We start from the raw sequence: 24,062 nt of genomic DNA, 5'->3' as shown, positions 1-24,062 counted from the left end.
ATGACGCCCAAATATACGACGATGGTACGTAGCTGTGGCCTCTCATTGACGCACAGATCGATTTCCTAGAAGCACTTAACGTGGACGCGACGCTGCCCCACTTTCAGTGTAGCCACCATCCGCAGCAAAAACGTTTTTACAACTCTTCTGCCACACCGCTAACTTGGCGTGACAGCATGAACGGGCGTTACGAATGGCAGACCTCGAAGACGCCCTTCGAATAGGAAGAACAGTATTTACTTATTGGAAAGCATAGGATAGAAGCGTCACTGACCAAGCATCTCTGAAAGAAAGACGTTCGGCTAACGGGAGCTCGTTTCTTTGTACCGTTCCGGCGGTCAATTCCAAGAGTTGCGATGGAGTGTACGCTCCGGTATTTCCCAAGACACGAAGCGGGGCGTGCAGTTTGCAGCGCGCGCTGCTCGAACGTTCGGCTCCTTCGCCTTCAAGGCCAAGGGGCGTCTGGGAAGGGCGCGCCTTCTGCGGTCGTAGCCATGCGGCGCGCACATGTAAACGAGACGGACGTACACACTTCATGTGTAAGCAGCGGTTTGCTGGGCGACGAATTCGTGGACCGGCTCAGTATTTCTCACGGCGCTCCGTTATTTCCCAACACACACAGTGGGGGAAACAGTTCGCAGCGCGCGCAGCTCGAGCGTTCGGCTCCTTCGCCTCCAAGGCCAAGAGAGGTCTGGGAAGGGCGCGCCTGCAGCGGTCCTAGCCATGTGGCGCGCAAACGTAAACGAGACGTACACACTTCATGTGGAAGCAGCGGTTTGCTGGGCGACTTATTCGTGGACAGGCTCGGTCTTTCTCACGGAACGCATGGAGTATTCTCATTTTGTAGTCTGCGCTCTTCTCGTGCAGCCCTCGACATTCATCCGCCACTCTCTGTGACAGGAGAATAACTGGACACACATGAACACGCATGCACGCACGGACGCATATGGGTGCGTACAGAGAGAGAGAGAGAGAGAGAGAGAGAGAGAGAGAGAGAGAGAGAGAGAGAGAGATGCGCGCGTTAAATTCGTGCCAATTGTATACAGGTCCATTCTCCAAAAAGGAAAATGAAAGCTCTCGTCCTTATGCCCATGCTGTTTCGAAGAGCACCAAATGTGGTGCGGTCGTTTCTACCTGTAAGTTTAATTAATTAAACATTCACTTATGCACATGCTGTACATGCTACGAAAGAGGAATGTGGTGAATATTAAAAATGCAGCACTGCAAAAACGGCCTTTTGTTCCTACCTCCTGTCTTCATCTGTACCACAACTTGTCGGTGTTCATGAGTCAGCCTCTATAGGTAAGCGCGGTTACTACGCGGCGACCAGCAACTTCTCATCGTTTCGGCCTGCCCTAACGTTTTTCTTTATTCTTTTTTTACGCGAGATAGCCGGCATAAGCAACCATAACGTAGTCACCGCCCGGAGAACTATAATAATTGACTCACCGTATCACTGCGGCGGGCAAAAGAAGAAAAAAAAAAGGAGAGGAGGGGCGTGGGGAGGGGGAAGCGCAATCGCTAGGCGACAATTTAGCTCTATTCGGCAACCACGGTTACACGGGCCAATTTCTCACCTCACGGAGCGCCAAAATCGTCGGAAAGGCAGCGCACGCGGTCAGTCACCGCAGGTGGCTGGCGCAGCAGCAAGACAACAACGCTCGTCGTCCTGCTCGTCGTCGTCAAAATAAGCGGTCATAGGTGCGGTGCCCACGCGCGAGTGCACCTTTGCAGCTATTTCCAGAGTGGCGCTGGCGTTGCAGCCCTTTCACCCCTCTTCTTTCTACACCTCCTCCTTTCCCGCTGTGCATCCGTTGCCGTAATAGCGCGGGCTATTCCGTCGTCCGCGAAGCGCCGGGCGTCTGCCCTGCTCGCACGGCGGGCAAAGGGATTGTGAAGCACGCACACGGCGAGCCGGTCGCACCGCGGCCAGGTGAGCGGCGATAGGCGCACTGCTAGTTCAAGGACGGCGCGAACTCAGGGTTGTTGCCTTTCCGCGCTGTCGTCCAGTGGGGGACGCTGCGTGCCAGCTGTGAAAGAGCAACCGCGTCTATCGCGAGAGAGGTTACTTAACGAAAGCCGAAGCGCATGCCTTTTGCTATTCAATCGACGTTTCAGCGTGAACAGCCTCTGTAGTCACAGGTCATGCACTGACTGTGATTGTATATATTTGCAATTAGGTGCCATGCTGTCGGTACGTAATTTGGGCTTCCTAAGGGCCTAGATGGTGCACACTTGACACAGTGAGTGCCAATGTGCACGCACGCTGCAAGAGAAAATGAACAAGCGAGGTACAAGTGCTTGTAATCTGTCCGCGTATATTCCGCTGTATGCGTGCGTGCGTGCGCTTACCATGTCATGTAAAGGGCATTTAATGAGAAATGTTCAGATTGTTTTTTTGCCAATATTGCTCTCTTGTCTAGTGTTGTTTTTATTTTTTATTCTTTTTAGTTACTATTTTGTCATAGCGGGCTGTTCAGCAGCGAAATGTTCTGTTGCAGTTAATAAACAAATCAGGCGTTGCTACGGGCAAGGCCAGCTGCTTCACGTGGCTGTGATTGAAATTCTATTAAAAGTGCACGAAAAAAAAACCTAATACACAGAATAAAGAATGAACAGCGCAATAAAAACAACCAATTTGTTGTGAGCCACTCAGATGTACACTGCGGAAGAAAAAGTACGTGACACGCGGAGCTATGGTCAGCAAATGCACAATTTCATATCGTTATCGTTAGACTTGCGCTCGTCTAATTACGTTTACCAAAACAGTGACTAAAGTGTAAGTGTGCTTTTTTTCCTTTCGCTGTGCAGCAGTGAAGAGAAAAAAAGAAAAGAAACGATAGATATTGTTTTTCTTTACGCTTGTTTAGTGAGGAGGTACAATCAAACGCCTTTATAGCGAATTTTTCGATGTCTCCAAAATCCTCCGTTATACGAGGCGTTCGTTATAGAGGTGTTCGAGGTATTGCGCTGTAGACAGGCAATAAAGAAAGCCTCTTAGCGCTGTGCACGCCTATGTAGGCCTTCGTCCCATCATTTGAGTTCTTCGTTCATGATTCAGTCAGACACCAACTAACTCAATTCAGAACTATTCTTCAAAATACATAACGCGATTCGGTTGATAGTTACCGCATTAAGTCGGACTAATGGGCTGTCAAAAACGCCTTAGTCGAGCGTTCCGAATTAGTTCTTACTTCACTAAGGTATCTATTTGGGCCTGTTGGTGTGCCATAAGTATGGGCAGTGTTGCACATAAAGGACACGAACGAAAGAGAGAAGGACGGGGCGCGCAAGGCCCGAACTTACGATTTTTGTTTCTGAAAGAACGGGACCCTTCTATACACTTCCTGCAACACAGCGCACGTACCGCGATATAGCTTTACACACTTGTCCATCGACTAAAGAAAATTCTATACCTTTTGCTGACAGTGCAATTGACGCCTCATTCATGCACCAATCTCGTAATTTATAAATATTATGTGCTTCTGTTATCAAGCGAGTCATTTCATTTTTGCACCTTGTTGTTGTGCACTGGTCGAACCTGGGTTTGCATCTGCAATCTCCGCAGTGAATGGCTAACCAGCCACCTATCTTATTTTTAACATTACTCGCATGCTCACGCAGCCTGTTATTAATTCACTGGCCTGACTGTCCTACGTGAAAACATTTACATGACAGTGGTATACGGTAGACAATGCCTTCATTGCACGCTGCATAATTGGTGCGGTGTTGCGTGTTGCGCAGTTTACTTTCCCTGTTTTCTGTGTATGTCAGATTGCATAATTTTGCCAGTTTATCGGGAGCAGACGTAAAAGTGTTGTTCTCTCCTGTCTGGTTCAGTATGCGTGGCCTTGAAATTTGTTTCGCCGTCACGACGTCCGACGCCGACGCTGGATTTTCTGCGATATTATCGCGTTAATAAAGTGAAATGACATGGCAGGTAGTACATGCTTCCTGCCTGCCTGGTCCCCCAGATAAACCCAATTAATAATGAGAAGAGTCAAGTCCACATACACAAATGTCAGAGGGCCTGTTAGTCGCGACTAGCGCAAGAAAGCATAAGCGTCTTCGCGGCGTCCGTGAAGCGCGCTGCTTTGAAATCAGCTTATGCGATACCGCATAGCTTCCTGCGAAGTCTCAAGGCGGCCTCTAAGGAAGCCTGCCCCATCCCGAACAGTCGGTGTTGCGGAGACTCCGCGTGAGGTCGGCTCTTATTCCTGCGGTCACGTACGATTGGACATGCATAGGGTATATAATTGATCAAAGCTATGCATTCTGCTTAGCGCCTATATCAAGAGAGGGAGAAAAGGAAAGGCAAGGCGGTTTAACCAGGCTGCACCAGTTTGCTACCCTACACTAGGGGAAAGTGGGCAAAAACGGGAAAGGGACACCAACAGATGCGCACACGCACGTAGCAGAGTTGACCATGCAATCGAAGGTGGTCGCACCGCTCTCAGATGCCTTCCAAAAAATGCAACACTGCTTTTGAGGCCCTTTGCGTGCATGACGGTAGAGTCCATGGCTCCAGTATTTCTTCTTCTATGGATGCTTTGTCGTCCTAAAAGGTCTGTATAGATTAGGATATGTTCTATCGTCGAACACAACTACAGAACATTGGTTGTAGTAGTGCGCTAGTCTAAAATATATTCGGCGTTGCCAAGCTGAAAAAAAAAAGAAAATCTTCCTCCATCCCAAGAGGCAACCGTACACCTGGCATCGTACTCGCCACCAACGCAGTCTGTGTGATGTACGTATATCGGCGCGCACGTGTGCATGCAGTAAAACCCCGTATGTATGGACATATAACCATACAAGGATATTGTGAGGGTGAAAGATAATGAGGACGACCACCGTTCAAAAGACGGCGCAATACAACGAACACTGGCTCGAGCTCTCCTGTGTCGTAGTCAATGCTGTATGCCTTAGAATTACATCCCGTGAATTGTTTTCGGGCTAATAGTGTTGTATCCGCGGAACGATGTGAAGAACATTCGCACCTATAAATTCTCCACGTAAGAAATATATCTATATATATATATATATATATATATATATATATATATATATATATATATATATATATATATATATATATACCTGCCGAGTTACCTAGCACAAGGAAGCAGCATATTGTCAGCTACTTTCACACGCACTTTAAATCTTTGCTACAGATTTCGGGCGAGATTCTCCTTTAATATTTCCACATCTAATCCGGTTTTCTTGCTCTTCCGCGTTAGGTTGCAAACGCCTTAAGTTGAGGGCTAGCTCACTGCCTCATAAAGGTTTAGTGCCTCATCTAAAGCTAAGCGGCTCTTGTTCCCCATGAACAGGTCACTAACAGTTCCATAGGTGATTCGTTTCCGTTATTTTAAACTAATGCTCGTTATCTCGTCGCATGTATGAAACAGTGCAGTGCTGCAAAATAATATTAATTAATCATATCTGCATAATAAACTTTTCACGGTGAAAGTCCTTTCGTGAAGGTTAGTGTAAAAGATATGATGACGTTTGGCGGCACATCTATCCCGAGTCATCTATACACCTTCCAATATTTTCGCATTTGCTGAAGCGGTGTCTTGGCGGCTTCCGTTGGCACAGCTTAAGCGCCACATTATTTTTTCGGATGAATTTATGACATTCCAGGTCATATGCAAAGTACGACCTCGCATTAACATTCTGTCGCGAGCAAGTTTTTCACGTGATTGCTGAAGCGTAGACGCCGGAGCGCTACCTTAGTCGAGCAATGCATCCTGTTGAGTTCGGTGACCGCTGTTGCATCTGCTCAACTATTCGACAGCTTTCCTTTATTGTATCTTTGTTAGCTCACCGGGTATGACGCTCCTTCAAAGAAGGGTTATAGCAACCAGCACAACTTTAAAACTTCAGAGGTAAGTGAAATTAGCATAAAACACGAGAAAAATAAAAGGTCAAAGGTTTAGTGTGGAGCAGTAATCTCATCGTGTTTCCATCTTGGAAACCGGAGCGTCTTACAAATAAGAAATATAGAAAATTTGATGGGACACCAGAATATGCTGTGAACGCCCTCCTCATTGAAGTATGCAAATCTGTTGTGGCGTTTGCGACTTTCCCACGCATTACAGCCAGCCAGCTTGTTCGACCGTGTCCCCGCGCTTTTGCACGACGACACATGTTCGGGTAGGGCAGCGGATGAGAGATGTAAATAAGGATCGCCTTCACTTTGCCATATATTACACTCCCGCTTTCAGCTCATATACAAATGCTAGGTTATTTATTTATTTATTTATTTATTTATATATATATTTATTTATTACAGCTGTATGACAGTCGGGATTCTCAGGAGCCGTATCATTATTTATAGCTTGCCCCCAGCTGCTATGTTTAAAAGCAGTGTTGTTGCAAGCTTAACACGACATCGTGAGGTGGACAGATACTAGAGAAATAAAAAAAAAAATGTGCTGGCGATGCACGCACGCGCGTTTTTCACGCATTAAGAGGAGATCTTGAATTCCATTTGTTGATAAGTGTAGCCATTCGCGCTGCTAGCTTTGTGCATAGGTGACGCTCGACGCTACAGAGGCGGTAAATTGGATGCAGAAGGCGAGGAAGAAAAAAAGACCGTGAAGCTTTACAAATACGGCAAGAAAAAAATCGGGAGGGAAAATCTGTACGATAACACAAAAGGCAGTGTCTTGCTATTTGGTGTCCGAGCTGGCTGCCGAGGACTAAAACATAAGCAAGGTATGACTCCATTGGTACATGACAGCGCGACAGACGAAACGCACGCTCGTCCTGTGGGTCTCTCTTCACCGTGTTTCGTCCATCGCGCTGTCATGTACCAATGGGACTAAAACGTACCGGAAAGAATATTCAGAACAGCACGAGGCCTGTATCTGCTGCAGCAAAAGTCCGGAAACAACTCAGCACGTCGTAATGGAATGCCAAGATATTCTTCCAGCAAGGCCCGTGAGAAACGTCCAGCTTACAGTAGCGCAGGGATTTAAAAAGGATGGAAGCATTAACCGGTAAGCAGTTGAGATAGGCAACAGACGTTTGGAGTATTGGTGGGGAACAAAAGTAGAGAAGAGATTGATGTAACAGAAGTCTTTGCAGGCATAGATAAATGTGCAATATAAAGATATACTTTTATGAACAAAGATCAAGGAGAGATAGGTAAAATGCTAGACGGCGATAGGTGTAGTAAAACCTGATTAGATCAAGCAGGCTGGGTGCCTATTTGTCGACGCCCCGCTTCAAAGAGGGGTGCCAATAAATACCACCACCACTACCATCATCATCATCATCATCATCAAGAATAGTTTCCTCCGCAAAGGTAGGATCGCTGGAACGGCTTGGGCTAACACGAAATGAGTTATTTCATTGTCCGAGGTAGAACGCTTTTGTTAGGTAATGTATTGTATAGTTTCGTCCCAGCCGCAATCGTACGATGTGGCATCGTCAGTCACGTCGATAAGTCTCAAATAAGCATTAGTGGAAAGCGGCGCCCAGCTAGAAAGCGGTACTGTTAAATCGCATCCTAGTATCGGTATGGCAGTGCGACGACCCATAGCGGGCATGACGTTCGAAAAAGAAAAAAATTAGATAGATAGATAGATAGATAGATAGATAGATAGATAGATAGATAGATAGATAGATAGATAGATAGATAGATAGATAGATAGATAGATAGATAGAAAGAAAGAAAGAAAGAAAGAAAGAAAGAAAGAAAGAAAGAAAGAAAGAAAGAAAGAAAGAACTGTGGTCGAATAGGAAATACAAGGAGGACGAGGAAGTGTATTGCGAGTTGCACACGGGCTTAGCCTCGCAATAGCTATCGGCAATTGCTCCGCCCGAGCGCCACTTCGGTAGAGTCCGAAGCATGTCGTAATAGTACCTACAGGGAAGACTAACGGCCAGGGCGCATTTCAACTGGTTGCAGCATGCTGCGCGCCATGCCTGGTAAGTCGCCCACACGCCTCACTATTCGCACTCCCGCTCTATATCACGGAACAAGTTGAGGAGGAGACGGAACATCAAATGTCTTCGCGGGAAGAAAGTGTCGCTTGCGCTAGTGTGCGGAGCCATTCTACGCTTGGTCAAGTCTATCTGATAACACTGTGCGTGATGTATCAACTTCAGGACACTCTAACAAATAGTGTCCAATGTCACCCAGTGCTTCACAGTGCGCTTACCACTATGACGAGCTAATCATGTCTCGCGCCGCCACACCCAGAAATGGCATGGCGGTCTTACTGAGTAAAAAGTTTCAATAAGACGTTCTTCATTGGCGGACCACGCAGCCCATTCATTCAAGAAACCACGCAGACCAGCGAGACAGGAGGAGAAAACACTTCAGCGCGAACATCCATTGTCCATCTTTTGCGATTTGTCGAGTGAATCATGAGAATGATCACGTCAGTACTGGATATGCCGTTTTTGAAGCCTTCTATGTTGAAATTTTAAACCACGGTCGCAGAACAGCGTTCATTTAAGACGCTATAACGTAAAGATATTCCGAACTGTTCTATTCCAGTTCTGCAATCACCGCTCCATGATTGGTCAAAAAAATTTTCGGGCCACCGCCACTTCGCCCGACTCTCACGCGACGTCACGAAATATGACGTGCGCACACTAATAAAGCATAATTAGGCTGTACAAAAGAAAAGAAATAATTATTTCTGATTCGACGCCGTTTGGCGATTAGTTATCTGCTATTGGTCAAAAGTTATCAGGCCGCGCCCATTCGCCTGTCTGTCACGCGCTGTCACAAAACCGCGAAAACTCAAAGTGGCGTGTATGCGTTAAAGATGCATTACTATGCCGAAGATAACAGATTTTTTTTTTCTCAATAACCGGAGACTGCCTCGTTCCGAAAGGAATAGAAGATGGCTGCGCGCCGATCGCTCAGGTACTAAGCTACTCGCACCTGCCGGAAAGCATGGTTCTACACCCGTGTAACAAAACTTTTTGCGTGGCAGTATAACGTTAGCGAGCCCTTTCAGCACGTATACGACATCGCTCTGCCAACTCTTCGTTGCTGAGGCTCCGTTTCAGCGGTATTCTTAGCCTGCCGTCGACCAGCCATCTCAAGCTAAGTAAGGGGAAACGGACCAATCGCAGACGTCGGCACCACCCTCCTCATCCAAGTATCTGTGTTCCCTGCGCTGACTCGACCCGGAAACGCTCTCCACTTGGGCGTGCTTCTCGCTTCTTGTCAGCCAATTAGATAAGAAAAACCACTCAATGTAGGAAATGTTATTCGTTTCGAAATCAAACAAAAGTGACCTCCTATAAATGAGGACAGCGTCTTATTGGGCTGTTCGGACGACGCTGTGGATCTCCGCCCGATGCTTGCGTCAGCGGCTACGTAAATTTGACGTCAGGAGATTCGAATAAAAACAGATTGGAATAGTTTTACGTTACAGGGCCCCATTTGATCTACGAACGCGACGCAAGCAGTGACGCCTTGCTTCCCGCTCGATTTTTCTTACTTTGCGGCTTCTCAGTTTGAACACGGCTCATTTTCGTATCCGCGAATCAGGACAGTGTTGGGAGGCTCTGTAATAATACTCAGTGCTTTTGCAACCATCTTTCAATTTTGGTCTTATTTTTTACTCAAGTTTCATTCATGCTTGCCTACGCAAGAAAAATAAGTTCCCGAAGAAACCATCTCACGATGACTGTAGACGTTAACACGATTAATATTCATGCGCTGTAGTGACACGATGTATTGCGAAAGACACCTCTAATTAGAATTCCTAACGGTCATTTTGAGATTTCCACCGCTTCGGATTCGTTACCAATGACACGGATCGCACGTTTATGTGGTAATTGGTGCTACCCGAAAAGCTTTCGGTGACGTTAGCAATAATGTTAAATGTAAATGTTATTCAAAACGAAATGCTAATGACTAATATGCTTGTACAAAACGACGCGAACCCGCCGTGGTTGCTCAGTGGCTATGGTGTTGGGCTGCTGAGCACGAGGTCGCGGGATCGAATTCCGGCCACGGCGGCCGCATTTCGATGGGGGCGAAATGCGAAAACACCCGTGTGCTTAGATTTAGGTGCACGTTAAAGAACCCCAGGTGTTCAAAATTTCCGGAGACCTCCACTACGGCGTGCCTCATAATCAGAAAGTGGTTTTGGCACGTAAAACCCCAAATATTATTATTATTAAAACGACGCGAATCGAGCGTACCTTAATTTATGCACCTCTCTGTAGCCGACTTCATCACTCGTCTGCGTAGCTCAACGTTCCTCACTCAGTGCACACTCAAGTCCCAATGAGTTCGCTTCAGTGTTTTCTCCACACCCGGCTGCTTCTGTTGCGGACTTCTTCACTTCTTGACTATTGCCCTGCTTGTCTATTCGGCGACATCGACCAAGAATGGGCACATGCCCAGAAGCCAAGGTGTCATGCCAGAGTGGTTATATATCAGCACGCAGAAGGGGGCTTAGTAGGAAAAGAATGCCAATCGTATTAATGAAGAGACTGATAGGGAACAGCATCGCCCTCAGTCTGTCGTCGAGCAGTGTAGCATCATGTAGCGTTCCCTGCTACAGTCAGCAAAGGCGGACACGACGAACGCATAATGCGTGACGCGAAGGCCGCAAACCAAAAACAAGCAATATTTGACGCTTGCTAGCAAACCAGAAGGGCGTAGCGTTATGCTTTAACTCAACGCTTCCTTTTTCTTTCCCGTTTTTTCTCCCGTTTTCTTTTTTGGTCTCGTTTTCTCATAGGACCTCACTTGCGACGCGGAAGTGCAGAAACGGTCTCGGTTGCGCCGAGCGGTGTGCTCGATGGAGGCGAGGACAAGCACAGCTAGTGAGCTGAAATAGCGGGAACCTTGACCTTGACTTCCTGGCACGGAGAGAGCGCTTGCGTGCTTTAGTTAGGCGATGGGCTAACCAGTGGTGATTGAAGAGCTGCGCTCTGTCCAGGAAGCAGCAGCAAAGGCTGAGGAGAGGGGACGTAGTGCCTGGCAACGGGACGGTGGCAGTGCCCTTACCCTCGATTTCGAGCAGAAGCTTGTTTGTTTATTTGGCCGCTGGCAAAAAAAGAAAAGAAAAACGAAAGTACGCGCTCTGTGCTGCTTACTCGGTGACGCTGCAAAGTGAATGCAGCTACGGCGTCACCTTGTGCGCTGACAGGACACGTTTTTCAACGAAAGGCTTGTCGATTGCGAGTCGAAGAGATACAGGGGGGATAGGGCGACACCCACCACTTTTTTTTTTTTCAGATTTCATTCCTTTAAATTGCCCTGAACGTGCCTATTTGGTCAAGGGGAGCGCCACTTAGCCAGAATCGACATTCTTTCGAACACGGATATACAAAGGGGAAAGAGCGTTTACATGCGCACAAAAATACCGCCTACTAACTGAGGAAAGCAAGTATGTAGGAGTTCCGGGTAATAAAACGTTCTGAATACAAAGAAGTTTGCAAAACTTTCTTTTACCTGTGAACTATGCTCTGTTGTCCCCATTCCTGCCGTTCGGGCCGATTGCGGGTGATTACGCGTGCGATTAATCGCTATCCCTAGAAAAAATTCCCATAACTTCCTTTTCAAAAACTCTCATATGACACGTATGCCACATATCCAATAATCTCGTATGATATGATAGCACATATGTTTCATACGGGTTCTCATATGATAATACGAGATTATTGCGTATGTGGCACATGTGTCATATGAGATTTTGGATAGGGATGTTATATTAATGATGTACGAAGTGCTAGTAGACTCTTCAAATGAAAGAAGCAATTAGTGGAAATTACCTTACGCTGGTCGTGGTTCACAAGTATCTTGGACGGGTACCGCTAGGTGCAAAGGGTGGTGTGGTCTCACTTTGTACACATTCCTACATTCACATTCCTACTGTCGTTCTGTTAACTGCTGCCAGCATAGGAAAGCGATGGTGCCTGCGCCACTGTTACAACTACTATTAGCTTTTTTTTGCCGTCCTAAAGCTTTGCTCCCCCATAAGTACCCATGAAGCCACCAACACCAGAGCCTAGGGATATGTTGGCATGGATTCACACGGCAGCCGACTCCTGTTAGCTGATTCAACACTACAGCAGTAGTTCCCCGTTTCGCAGTTCCTAGCTATCATAATGAATAACCTTTAAAACGAATAGCTTTCATTGCCTCTTTCGCTTGTTTTCTTCATTGGTGATCGACGGTCGGTGCTCGATGGTCGATTGTCAGACTTGCGATACAAAGGTGCCGATCGAAAGGACGCGTGCTGTCAGCTGGTGGGAGGGAGATGGAGCAAGGAGGCAGGGGGGGGGGGGGGGAGGTCGCGTGTGAGCCTTGTCGAGCCCTCGGCAAGGCAAACGTTCGTTCGTTGCTTCGTTCGTTCGTTCGGGCACTTCGCTTACATTGACAATCATCGTTGATGATTTATGGACAATTCTTTTTTCCTTTAGCAGTTTTGCTCGACGTAGTGGCCTTGTAGCGAGCAACACCGGAGCCTAGGGATACGTCGGAGTGGGACTATGGGTAGCCTTCTCTGCAGCAGCTGCTTCTACAGTACAGCTGTATATTACCCACTTCGAAATTCCCTGCTTTCCGGGCTGCTTTAACAAAGTGCCGGCGTGATCAAACGCAGTTCAGTGTAGTAGACTATAGCAGGCACGTGCTGCATGCTGTGCAAGCAGTATGAAGCGTGAAAATGTGACACCGTGCACAGTAATCGCAAAAAGAGCTGTCCCTCTTTCATTTCCTAGGGATGTCTGTGCTTGCCTAATTATGTCGTGCGGCATTGTCCATCGATCCATTTGTCTCTCGTACCATTTTTACCGGAACAGAACCTCGGCAGACTGGAGTGTGCCTATTTAGCATACCTGCCAACCTGCGAACATTAAAATTTTAAAAAATAAACCTTCACCTAATTGCGGACTTTCTCGGAAGAGGCAAAATTTGTGCCCAGCGTGCACTAGTGAGACAGCCTATCCTGCAGTCATCTCCAGGTTCATTGGAATTAGGCTGTTCTGAATATAGAAAGTGGTCGCATTTTAATCGTAGTGAAGCTTTGTTCTTGCACCACTTATCTGGCGTTTTTCTTGCCGTCTGGCCGTGTTTACTTACAGAAATATGGTATTGGGGGCTTAAAAGAATAAGAATAAATGCCCTGCATGCGCCGCAATGTGTGAGCTAACAGTGAGAAGGCGTGCGAATCTCTCAGTGACCATCGCAAAGCTGGTGCTTTATTATTTAATGAATTTACATGCCCCGTTTCTCTTCTCGCTCACCCTTTTCTTCTCCCCACGTCTTCTGTTCTGCGCGGTTGAGGTGTCCTCTGCTGAGAGACAGTTACTGCGCTGCACTTTACCCCAACCTTTCCTTCCCATATTCAAGAATCTCCTTCTCTCTCTCTCTCTCAAAGAAGGCAAAAGCATGTCTACTTTCCCACTCCTTTTTTACCTTGCATTTATTTGCACCAATTTTCAATGTCAGCAGTAATTTTTTCGTCAGTGGCGGTCGCATCCACAGTACAGCTGATCAAACTGAGGCATACAGTACAGGTGACAATCATGAAAAAAAAAGTGAACCTGCCTCACGAGTACAGCTGATCTGTTCAAGCATGCACGAACAAACCTATAGGGCAGAAAATGAAGCGCATTTGCCTCTGGGTCTACTTCAAGAATGCGCACATTTCCATCTAGGGCTATTTATATAGTTTTTGCAAGAAATTGCTTCTTGTGTACTGTGGATGTTTTTTATTCGCTAACGAACCTGCCTACACCAAAATCTGACGAGAGCACGACGACGCACACACGCCAACGCACTGCATTAAAGGCGGCTAGAAGGGCGCCCGGCCACGACCTCGACACAGCCGCTATCGATTGTCCCCGGTCGTTCGCCTTCTGCACATTCTCTTATTTTTCTGCTTCGGCGTCTGGGTCGGCGCTCCCGAGAACCACAGCCGCCGTTCTCACACGGAAGCTAGCCGAATAACGAGAGTGACGCAAGCGAGCAAAAGGAAGCGGAAGCACAAGCCGTCGGTGCTGGCTAACTGTTCATGCCACGAGTAGAAGCGTAGAAGTAAATGAATCGCCAAGGAAACATTCACGGAAACAAACAACATTTATTTTGTGGCGATAGAGAGATAGGTCACTCTAAGGCTAAACAGGAAGGTTCGCCTGAGAAGGTCCTTGAGGCCAATCAGAGGAACAAAAACAATAAATACGAAGCCGGCTAGATGTCGACGTGTCCGTGAGGGTTGCTGTTGCAATTATTCAGAAGCTCAGCTCTTGTCTTGAGGGCATCGAAAAGCAAAGATGCCCGCGCCATACTCACCTGATCATAGGAAGCCGCCAGAACGCGCAAGTTCATCTGCATTAATGCCCCATACTGCACTGCAGCGTCGCTATCCGGCCTCTCGCACGCTTTGGCTGTGGAATCGCCCAAGGTATAGCTGTCTCTTGTTCACTGCGCGGCGTTCTTTTGAGCAGTTTACAGTAAAACTTCAGTTGAACGAACTTCAAGGAATCGCAAAGCATTGTTCGCTGTAGTGAAGGCTCATTCAAGTAAGAAGTTATAGGTGGGCTTCCTGAACCACCTGTGGATTTTGTAACTGTTCGTTCAACCAAAAATTTCGTTGAAGTGACCTCCGAACAAGGAACAGTTACAAAATCCACAGGCGGTTTATGAAGTCGACCTATTTACTTCTTACTTGAATGAACGTTCACTAGAGCGAACAATTAATGCTTTGCGATTCCGCGAATTTAATTAATCTGAAGTTTTCTATATACGTTGTGCGCGTGCCACCCTACAGCCAGCCGCACGTCGTTGTAGCAGACGCTGGGTCGCTGTCAGATCGCGCCAGGAAAAAAATGAAGACATTGGCGGTGCTTTTGCATACTTGCGAGGGTCCTTGACAACATATGTACCTTTCGTGTCAGTCGTGTCTGCATGACGTGCGAAGTTTGTCAGCCAGTTGCTAAGCTTTGTCGCATATGCGCATGCATGCTTTCCTTCGAATTAAATATACAAGTACGTCATTTGCTAGTCCTGCGTTCGCGCTTGCGTATTGTTCGTGTTTGTAGTCGTCTCATTTTCCCTTTTTTTGGTGGTTTCCTTCTTTCTACGTGCCTTAACAACAGGCAAATGATTTTTTTGCACACTCAGTGCTAAACAAACCTACAACTTATAAAACGGCAGTATTTTATACCAGTGCGAGGTCCCCAGTCGTAATGATCCAAGAACAAAAGTTAAGTGCGGGTGTTTGGAGTTGCAGTATGCGCACCAGAAGAGCAAGAAGCTTGTGAAGGGAGGAAGGAACGGATGATGAGGCTTTTTGTGCACGCCAATCATTAGCGGTTGCAGCGCGCAACATTAAAAGAGCTAGCGGCCGACGAGAAAAGGAAGCTGGCGTCGATGTCGTCGTGCTGACTGCGTGAAAGCAGGCTGGCACCCGTCCCAGTCGTACCGCCAGGAAAGCGCGGTGAAAGCGTCACGCACGCATCGAACGCACCTCTTAGCACCTGCTATACTCCGGTCTTGTAACCGCGGGGATCGGCGGCTGTTAAGTGCGCGAAGGGGGCTGCACGCAGTATGTCGCCCGGTTGAAAAACAACTCGACGGTGCAGCGATGCGAAACAGCTCGACTCCTGGGTGATTTTTTTTTTCCCCTTTGCACGACACTCGCTCAACGCACCTGCTAGCGTTCGGCACCGGCTACTGCCACCCTTGGCGCGCAATTCAACTGCTCCTCGAAACGTTTGAATTAATATTGTGCTCATGTAGTGTGGCGTAAAAAAAAGGCAGCGCGATGACAGGGCACAGCGATGCTAATTTCGTCGAGAACTTGTAGGTGCTAGCCTGCTGGATGATCGCCTGACATGCTACTCTAGGTGCTAGGTCAGGATTATAGCATACAGAGTGAGAGAGAGAAAGAAATAAGAGATGCAAGATTAACCTGAGTGACTGTCTGGTAGGCTACTGCGCACGAGGGAAAAGGGTAGGAAAGAAGATACGAAAATAACCTGATCAAACAGGCACGAGGAAGACAACTGATAGCGACTACAGTTTTTCATACAGAGTGATCGAATAAGTACATCAACAGCATATGCAGCCACAGACACGCACATGCACACTGAAGCTACTTACAAAGCTTCGTCATGGCCAGTAGTAGACTTAAGAAACGCCACAAGATCTTTCACAGTGCGCAAAGGGCGGGTGGTGCTTCCCCATGATGGCGAGAATGATCCGCAGCCCAGAGTATTCCTTTTCTCCGAGTTCCAGCTTGGTGCTGTTTTTAATCGCGCTTGAGAAGCTGCCTTTCGAGTGGCCCGTACACGTTAACATCGAAAGCTCAGGACATTAAGGAGGCTTACTTATCGGTCCTGAAGACCGACACAGTAGCGCTCGGGTTGTAATTAAATCAAATTAAAAGGGTCGTGTCCAGCCACTTCCGCTTGCTAAATGCTAAGCCCAGAAGAGTTTCTCCTAGCACATCCGCACCCATTACAAGCCAGTTAACCAGCTTCAGGCCTGTACCACGAACGTGCAGCTGCCTGAGTACAACCACACGTGCTGTCGTATTAGCCAGCAAGCTCATAATCGATCATGGTTAGTCCCAGGGCAGACACTGTGGTGTGTCGCTTCCAACAATTTTGCCAGTTGTTCAATGCACACACTCGTGAGTAACAGATGCAAAAAGAAAGATAAAGCAAGAAAATACAACTTTTTATATCTCTTTCCCTGATAGATTCCCCTTTGGACACTTAAACATCGTCGCGCTCACAAACCTGAGCATAGGGTAACGCGAATCCACAGATGCATCACTAATGAATCTGCCTCCTTTATCGGCAAAACGACGCTTTGACAAGGACTTCGCGATGCAGAACCTCCTTACTACTAACCGCCCTACTATTTGCGGCTAATCACTTTGCGTTGTATACAACAGAGCTCGCCGCGTGCGACAGACCTCTATGGATGCTTGCCCCAGAGGCACGGCAACCGTATGTTTTACTGTTTTCATGAAAAGACAATCAGCGTAATGCACGTATTCACTGCAGACTGAAATTATTTTGTACATCAGGCTACATTAAATAAGCTTCACGTCGTGCGACTTGGCACTAAATGTTGTTGAATGGCAAGCAATTCATGAACAGCAGAGCCGCGGTTGCAGGATATACTACGTTTGGTACATTCTTCACCACGATGAAAGCTTCGTATGCACCCAGCAGGCCGAGCACATTTATGAAAACCTGCAGTTTGGTAGCCTCTGGCTTAGATTAGTTCTTATTACCGAACGCACTGTGCTTTGCTCTCTCTGTCTCCCTCCCTATTTCCGTGCATGCTAGGTGCTCGTTTTATGCGATGTCCTGAGCTTCATTGTACAGTTTAGCAGGAGCCAGTCAGCGCCCACATGAGCTTGTCTTCTTGTTATCTATATTTGCGTGGCCAGCACATCAGAAAAAAACAACAAGAAACTGCAGTGAGACTTTTTTTCGGTATTGCACTTTGCTGCCTAAAAAGTAATAATGCTGCAATTATTCTTTTTACGATGAAGAAAAATATTTCTAACGTTGGGGTGCTGAGGAAGAAAGCGCCGTTTAGTTTCTTGTAAAATTGGCGGTATATATAGAAGCAGCACGCATTCTGTCTAGCGAATACGAGAAACAATGGTTTCTATTACAGTCGATGACAAAGAAACGCTGGAATGAAGGTAACGGAAAAATATATTTAGTGCCTTCTTCTTTCGTTGGCATAATCAGATATCAAAGCACAACTACGTTCCTTTCTCATTTATGACAGTTTTATAAGAACAGAGCCTTTGTTTAAGAATAGACTGTGGAACGCATTTCCGCTTGATGACTTTGAGTAGAAAAGTACCGAAATACAACTGTCATCGTCGGCCGAATGAATACCGTCGTTGACAGAAGGAGTGTTTTGTTAAGCAAAGATGAGATGTTCCTAGTCAAACCGCATCCGTCTATGCAAGTGGCTGGTATTTCACAATACGCAAAATTGTCATTTAAGAGCGGCAACAACATGCCAGACGCACCTTGCAATAGGCTTGTCAAAAGCTTTTTTTTTTCTTTTGCTGAATGCAGCGGTAGCTGTCTTGTCTCCCTGTCTTCAATTCAGACGTTACGCTATGCTCGTATATTGTACGAAGTTTGGTTTTAGCTGAATTCCTCTTATACCTTCACAACCGTGCATAACCTTGTATAGACGCAGATGTGTTTGCCGTGTTTGAAAAACAAAATCCAAAATAGAAATTTTGAATAATGCCGTTAAGAAGCGAGTTTCACAACGGGCACGACGAAACAACGACGTCCGCGCGAGAAGTGCCACAACAGCAGATAACCACAAATCACGTACTAGATAATTGCGTTTCTTTTGACCGCGTGTTAGCGTGTTTACTAATTGAGAAATACGCAGTAGATCAACAGCAACAGTATGCGACTTACCTGGCTTGCTTCATTTGCACGGAGCAGGAAGTGACGTGATTTTCGGGCTGCTTATTTGTGAGAGCAGGTCGTCTTGTACAAAACTATTACAAAACTGTTTGTATAGTAACGTCATGTATTGACTTCTAGCAAATGTTTATATTTATTCCTAGCATCTGTCTCTACAGTATTGCTAGTAATCGTATTTGAATCCTCACAATACGTTTCGGCTATCAGCCCAAACATCTATACATTTTTCCTAATGATACAACAGTACCCTTTGATTGGTTGATTGATTGATTGATTGATTGATTGATTGATTGATTGATTGATTCATTGACACTGATTTTAGCATACTTCCACTGCAGCTGAAGCGAACACGATCTCTCTCGGCGACGCTGTGGACACCGGTATCCGTCTGCTCTTTCATTAATGTGGGAATTTTATTGGCGTGGCAAAGGTCTCTATCTTCAAAAAATGTTAACATTGGCGACAACACGCCATGCGTCCGCTCTGTGGGTGGTTGCATTGCTTGCAAGCTTAAATAAGCTTGTACTTGAGGAAGGGTGCGTTTAGGTTAGGTTTGCTTATTCATTACTCTGCTCGCTGAAAATTATGCAACTGAGAACTGAAAAACACTGTAGACGGACCAGGGCCAACTTTGCCTTTTGTCTGTCTACTCTTGTTGTATAACGAGAAAACAAGTGTGGCTGCCTCATTAAAAAAAAAGGAAAAAAAGAGAAAAAGAAGAACGGTATTTCCTCCTGTAACTCTTTAAACCGACGCTTAAGGCCGAATCATCAGGAATTGACGACCACACTCGGTCGTTTGGTCTTGTAGATTCGTCCTCGGAGCTTCAAAAATATATCCAGTATACTTGTTGCACAACTGCAGGTTCCGATGTAACATTTCGTCAAAGCACAGAACACATTTTTCGTCGCTAGCGCGGAGACGAAAACGTCTGAACTCCGCAGCCAATGTATAGGTCCTCTAGTGTACACGCCCAAAACAATTTTTTTCTGACATACCAATTTCTGCGCGCTGCGAGAAAAATGCTATAGAGATTTGAGAAGCTTGGCAATAAACAAGGTAGTGTGCAAGCGTCACTGGACACGAAACTATTGCTTGAACGCTGAGTACGTGGCCGCTGGTTCGTTTCCCAGTCGCGCGGCCGCATTAAAAAGGAGATAAGAGAGAGAGAGAGAGAGAGAGAGAGAGAGAGAGAGAGAGAGAGAGAGAGAGAGAGAGAGAGAGAGACCCATGTGCCGAGCGCTGGATGAATTTTAAGTCTTGACAAAACCTTCGCCTGGTCGGAATTGATCGTGCCGCTAGTAGATTGAAACAAAACAGGAAAACACGGACACCATCCACGTAATCAAACTAGAAGGTTAACAGAACCTAATTACCAAATAACTTTCAGCCTTCTTCGCAGTGACAGCGACCAAAAGTTGAAATAGAAGTCTACGAAAGGTAATGCAGACGCCACTCGTAAACGGGGGGAGGGGGGGGGCGGGAGCTGGATGCCCTCGCGGCGGTGTAGCACCTGCGCGGTCGTTCGGTCGCGCACTAATTTCAGATGAATGCGTGCCATCCCATTACGGTCAGTGCCATTGACGCGGCACTCTCTCCCCGTCAATGTCATGGCCAGATGATTCAGATTGTTCAGTGCCAGTACTTGTCGATGAATTTAATTTTTCTTTAACATGATGGCAATGATGCATCAGTTTTCTTTCAAAAGTTACATGTCTCGCCCATACATACTTGGCTGCTGTACAGACAAGGAACTCGGCACATCGCATAACTTTAGCATTTGATGTGATATATATATATATATATGTGTGTGTGTGTGTGTGTGTGTGTGTGTGTGTGTGTGTGTGTGTGTGTGTGTGTGTGTGTGTGTGTGTGTGTGTGTGTGTGTGTGTATTGTGACACTCTTACGTGCGTAGTATGGGGGGCATCCAGGAGAGGTGAACGAGGAAGATGACGTGGGGCTGGCGAGCTGAATCTCGACAGGCACTCAGCTGATCAAGGCCGTCCCGTCTAACTCTACCTGGCTTGTCAATAAACGCCTTTCGTGGGCGTAACAAGAGTGGTGGAAGCATCGGGTGCTCCTATCTAAAGACATGTAAAAGAAGAATTCGTGCTCCTCGTCAACTACTGCACCAAATTTGCCGAGGTTTGTTGCATTTAAAAGAAAATCTTAAAATTTAGTGACTGTCGGTTTCGAATTTTCGAAGTGGGGCATACATTTTTATCAAAAATTGACAAAGATCGCAATTTTTCAGAAAACGAAACTATCAAGTTTACAACTGTAACTCACCAATGAAAAACGATATCACAATTATGTGAATTGCGCCTAATAGTACATCTAAAGGAAACAAAATTGACATGTTACAGATGAATCTAAAGAAAATTAGTAATATGGAAATACAGCCTTGTTACAGCCTTGTTACATTGTGCACAACGTAACAAGGTCATGTAATATATAGATTGACATAGTGAATTTGTCCGCTTTGAATGCTCTAATGAATGCTGTTTACAGAACTGCGATATCTGATCTTGATGCAGAGCTATTAATTTGTAAACGTCGTCATTCTATTTTTTTCGAAGTCTCAAAGTTTTGAAAATTCTAACAATATTCAGGCCCTAAATCGAAATACCGCGAACAACAGTCACTAGAATATACCTTTATCTTTCAAATACCACACATTTCATTAAAATCAGTCCAAGCGTTATCTCAGACAAGCGTTTCTGCGTTTTAACAATTTTTTTTTTTTTGAGGTCAACCAGTGCTACGCGAAATGTCACATCTCTAACACCATCTAACACCACAGCAGTGTTGCTGCTTCACGCATGCTGCAGGCAACAATCAAGACGTAGCCAAAGTGAGAGCGTGCACTTCGACATCAGGGCTCACCTGCTGTTGTGAGCACATCGGGGCCGCGGGGGTGGTGGCGGCCAGCGTAGTCTGAAACAGGCGTTGTACTTCTTTTACGTTTCTTCTTTGAAATGAACGATGGTGCGTGCGTGCGTGTGTGCGTGTGCGTGTGTGTGTGTGTTATGGCTAACTACTTCAACTCTACACTCATATTACATCGTAAGAAAATTATATGTTCAGAAAAGTAACACCTGAGAATCGAAGAAATCGCCTCTTTTGCCCCATGGACGCCGGGTCGTCCGCTGGAGCGTGCGGACTAATTAATAGTAACTTAGCCGCTGCAATTTGGAAACGCGCCGGAGCATGAAACTGAATAAATAGTTTGTGTCATTACTGACGCAGAAGTTAAAGAAATTTAGCCGATGTCATTACCACGCTCTCGTTGCCGACCGCAGGCAGGCAGCAAACGCTAAACCAGAAAAAAACATGGGTAATAAAATTCACGACCAACACCTCCCCTCCCCTCACCAACACTACCGGTCCTAATTTACCTTGCCACCTGGCTGCTTACGCGTCGCCTGAGCCGAGGCATTACTTGGTAATGATGAACGACGTGAATCCGGTTTGTATTACCTAGTGACAGGAATAACGCGATGTGAAAAACACAACTGTATATATAAAACTCGCTGATAGAAATAAAGCAGTCTAATAAAGCCTAGCCGAGAAGCACACGAAAAGGCGAGTCGCGAAGGAGCTACCAACAGATATGGGCATTACGCCCACCCCCTTTGCCCTCACGCTTTTCCTAGTCGCCGACTCCACGACTCTTTCTTTTCTTTCTTATTTCTTTTTCTTTTCTGTCACATATCTTCTACTAATTAGGACGGATGATTTTAACTACCCTCTTGGTGTTGGTGAAGTGTTGCCCAGAAACAAGCAAAAAAGAATAATTTTAAATGCTAAGATAACTTCTTTAGTAGAGACCGGCAACAAGTGTAGGTTTTAATGAAACCACGCCTGGCCGGGGATGAGCAGACGCAGATGCGTATAACATGGACAACGACCATATAAGAATATATGAATAAAAAGAAAAAAGAGAAAGAGAGACCGGTAACAACACCTGCTTAGTTTCGAAGACGTACCTGAACACGAAGCATACACGAAGTAGGAACACGAACAAGAAATAACAAAAAAAAACATCTGCACACAATTGCATGCTGTGGACGCGATTGTGCATTCGATGCTTTTGTAAAATATTTGTCACTGCAAGTTCATGCTGTAATCAAGTTAATCCAAGTTAGTTTTTTAACATTTAATAACACAAGAATACAGAAGACAAATAGAACGCAATGAGCATGGCTTATATTACGCAACAGTGCAGAGTCACCGAATCAGAAACTAAGGACAACTGCAAGTCTAATATCTACAATTAATGTGTTCACATACCTCTTAACATGGCAGACTACTTGAACATATTAAAATTGGAACGTAATGCTTGAATGTACTTAAGAGGGGTGGCAAACAGCTGACAAAGTTTACTACGAAACTTTTGTTCTAACCTTTCGACAAGCAGTTGCGAACAAACAAGTCAGCCAACGAATTTCTTAAATGTATGTTTTTATTTTTATACCATCGCTGTTCTCGTTACGTAAAGAACCCTTCTCGGTTACACTTGAAAATCCACTGTTGGAGCACAGCCTGACAAAAATTTCAACAAAACGTGTTGGTGAAATAAAATGATTTATTTATAGCTTATACTTTATGTCATACAGTCAAACAATTGTGTAGAACGCTCTTATCCTTCACTGCAAGCGGTTAACCAATACTTTTGATCCAGGAAGTAACACAACTGCGATCCACATGGGCGCTGACTCCATTCGATACAGATTTTAGGGTTGTGCTAATATGATTCGGAGAAAGTCTGCTGACAAGAAGCACTGAACAACACCTGTGAACAAGTATAACGATTTGAAAAGGTAAAGCTCCTTCATACGAAAGAGCTCCTCAGAACGCAACCATTCTGGTCTTTGAGTGAAAACTGAAGCCGATGAAAAGCACCGTGGTTGAATAAATCAGCAATGAGTGTATTGAAATTTAGAAACCGGTTTCTCCTGTCAATGTTACGAATGTTTGCCATCGGCGGACACGTAGGACACATACCAACCGTTTCATGGCAAATCGTCCAAATATAGTCAGATCGTTCGAAGATGATTCGAGATATTTTTCTGTAGAATACACAGCTGAACCATCATACAGCCATAGTTAACATGAAAGATCAACACAAAAGGGAACATCCAAAAGCTCCGAAAGCGAGCACTAAAAACATCATTCGAAGATGTTAGCAATTACTGAAGTGCTTAGTATGCAAAACTAAGGCGTTTGCACAACTTAACCTAATCAGCTGACTTGCGATTACACATGGTCAAATTTGTCTTTCGAACAGCAATCTGATACCGAGCCCGTCATGTGCAGTTTATCGCAACGCAATGCGTAAGTGAAACTGCAGTATTGTTAAAGAATGCTGCAATTTCATTGAGCAAAGCATGGTCAGCGTCTATGGAGTCCACATCTATGTAAGTTGCAACATGGGAAAGCGAACAAATGCAGTACATGGGGGCACAGTCATTCGGAAAACATCAGCGCACTACACGCATGCGTTGATTTTGCACTACACAATGCAGCGAACGAATGTGATACAATCGTAACGTGCTACATAGCGCAAGGTCATTTTGCACTTAAAATCTATGAAGCAAAGCCAGCAATAATAATGAAAAACAAACGAAAGACTGATCCAGGA

The 24,062-nt window shown here is 45.7% G+C and overlaps 2 protein-coding genes across 4 annotated transcripts in view; one reads left to right on the top strand and one right to left on the bottom strand.

Annotated features, from left to right (window-relative positions):
* The window catches only part of LOC142582853 (uncharacterized), a 365,477-nt gene that overhangs the window by 330,736 nt on the left and 10,679 nt on the right, over positions 1-24,062 (top strand). The gene's annotated exons all lie outside the window — the stretch shown is intronic.
* LOC142582851 (uncharacterized) overlaps positions 1-24,062 on the bottom strand; it is a 71,028-nt gene that overhangs the window by 44,927 nt on the left and 2,039 nt on the right. For 2 of the 3 annotated variants that reach the window (XM_075692931.1, XM_075692933.1), the window contains exon 2: positions 21,305-21,355. The exons of the other annotated variant lie outside the window; for it this stretch is intronic. In XM_075692931.1, coding sequence (XP_075549046.1) covers positions 21,305-21,355 — 51 coding nt within the window. The remainder of the gene's footprint in view (positions 1-21,304; positions 21,356-24,062) is intronic. 3 annotated transcript variants of the gene reach the window in all.

The sequence above is a fragment of the Dermacentor variabilis genome, chromosome 5, assembly GCF_050947875.1.
Source record: "Dermacentor variabilis isolate Ectoservices chromosome 5, ASM5094787v1, whole genome shotgun sequence".
NCBI lineage: Eukaryota > Metazoa > Arthropoda > Arachnida > Ixodida > Ixodidae > Dermacentor > Dermacentor variabilis.
Note: the sequence above shows the minus strand (reverse complement) of the source record. Positions and strands in the feature narration are given on the sequence as shown.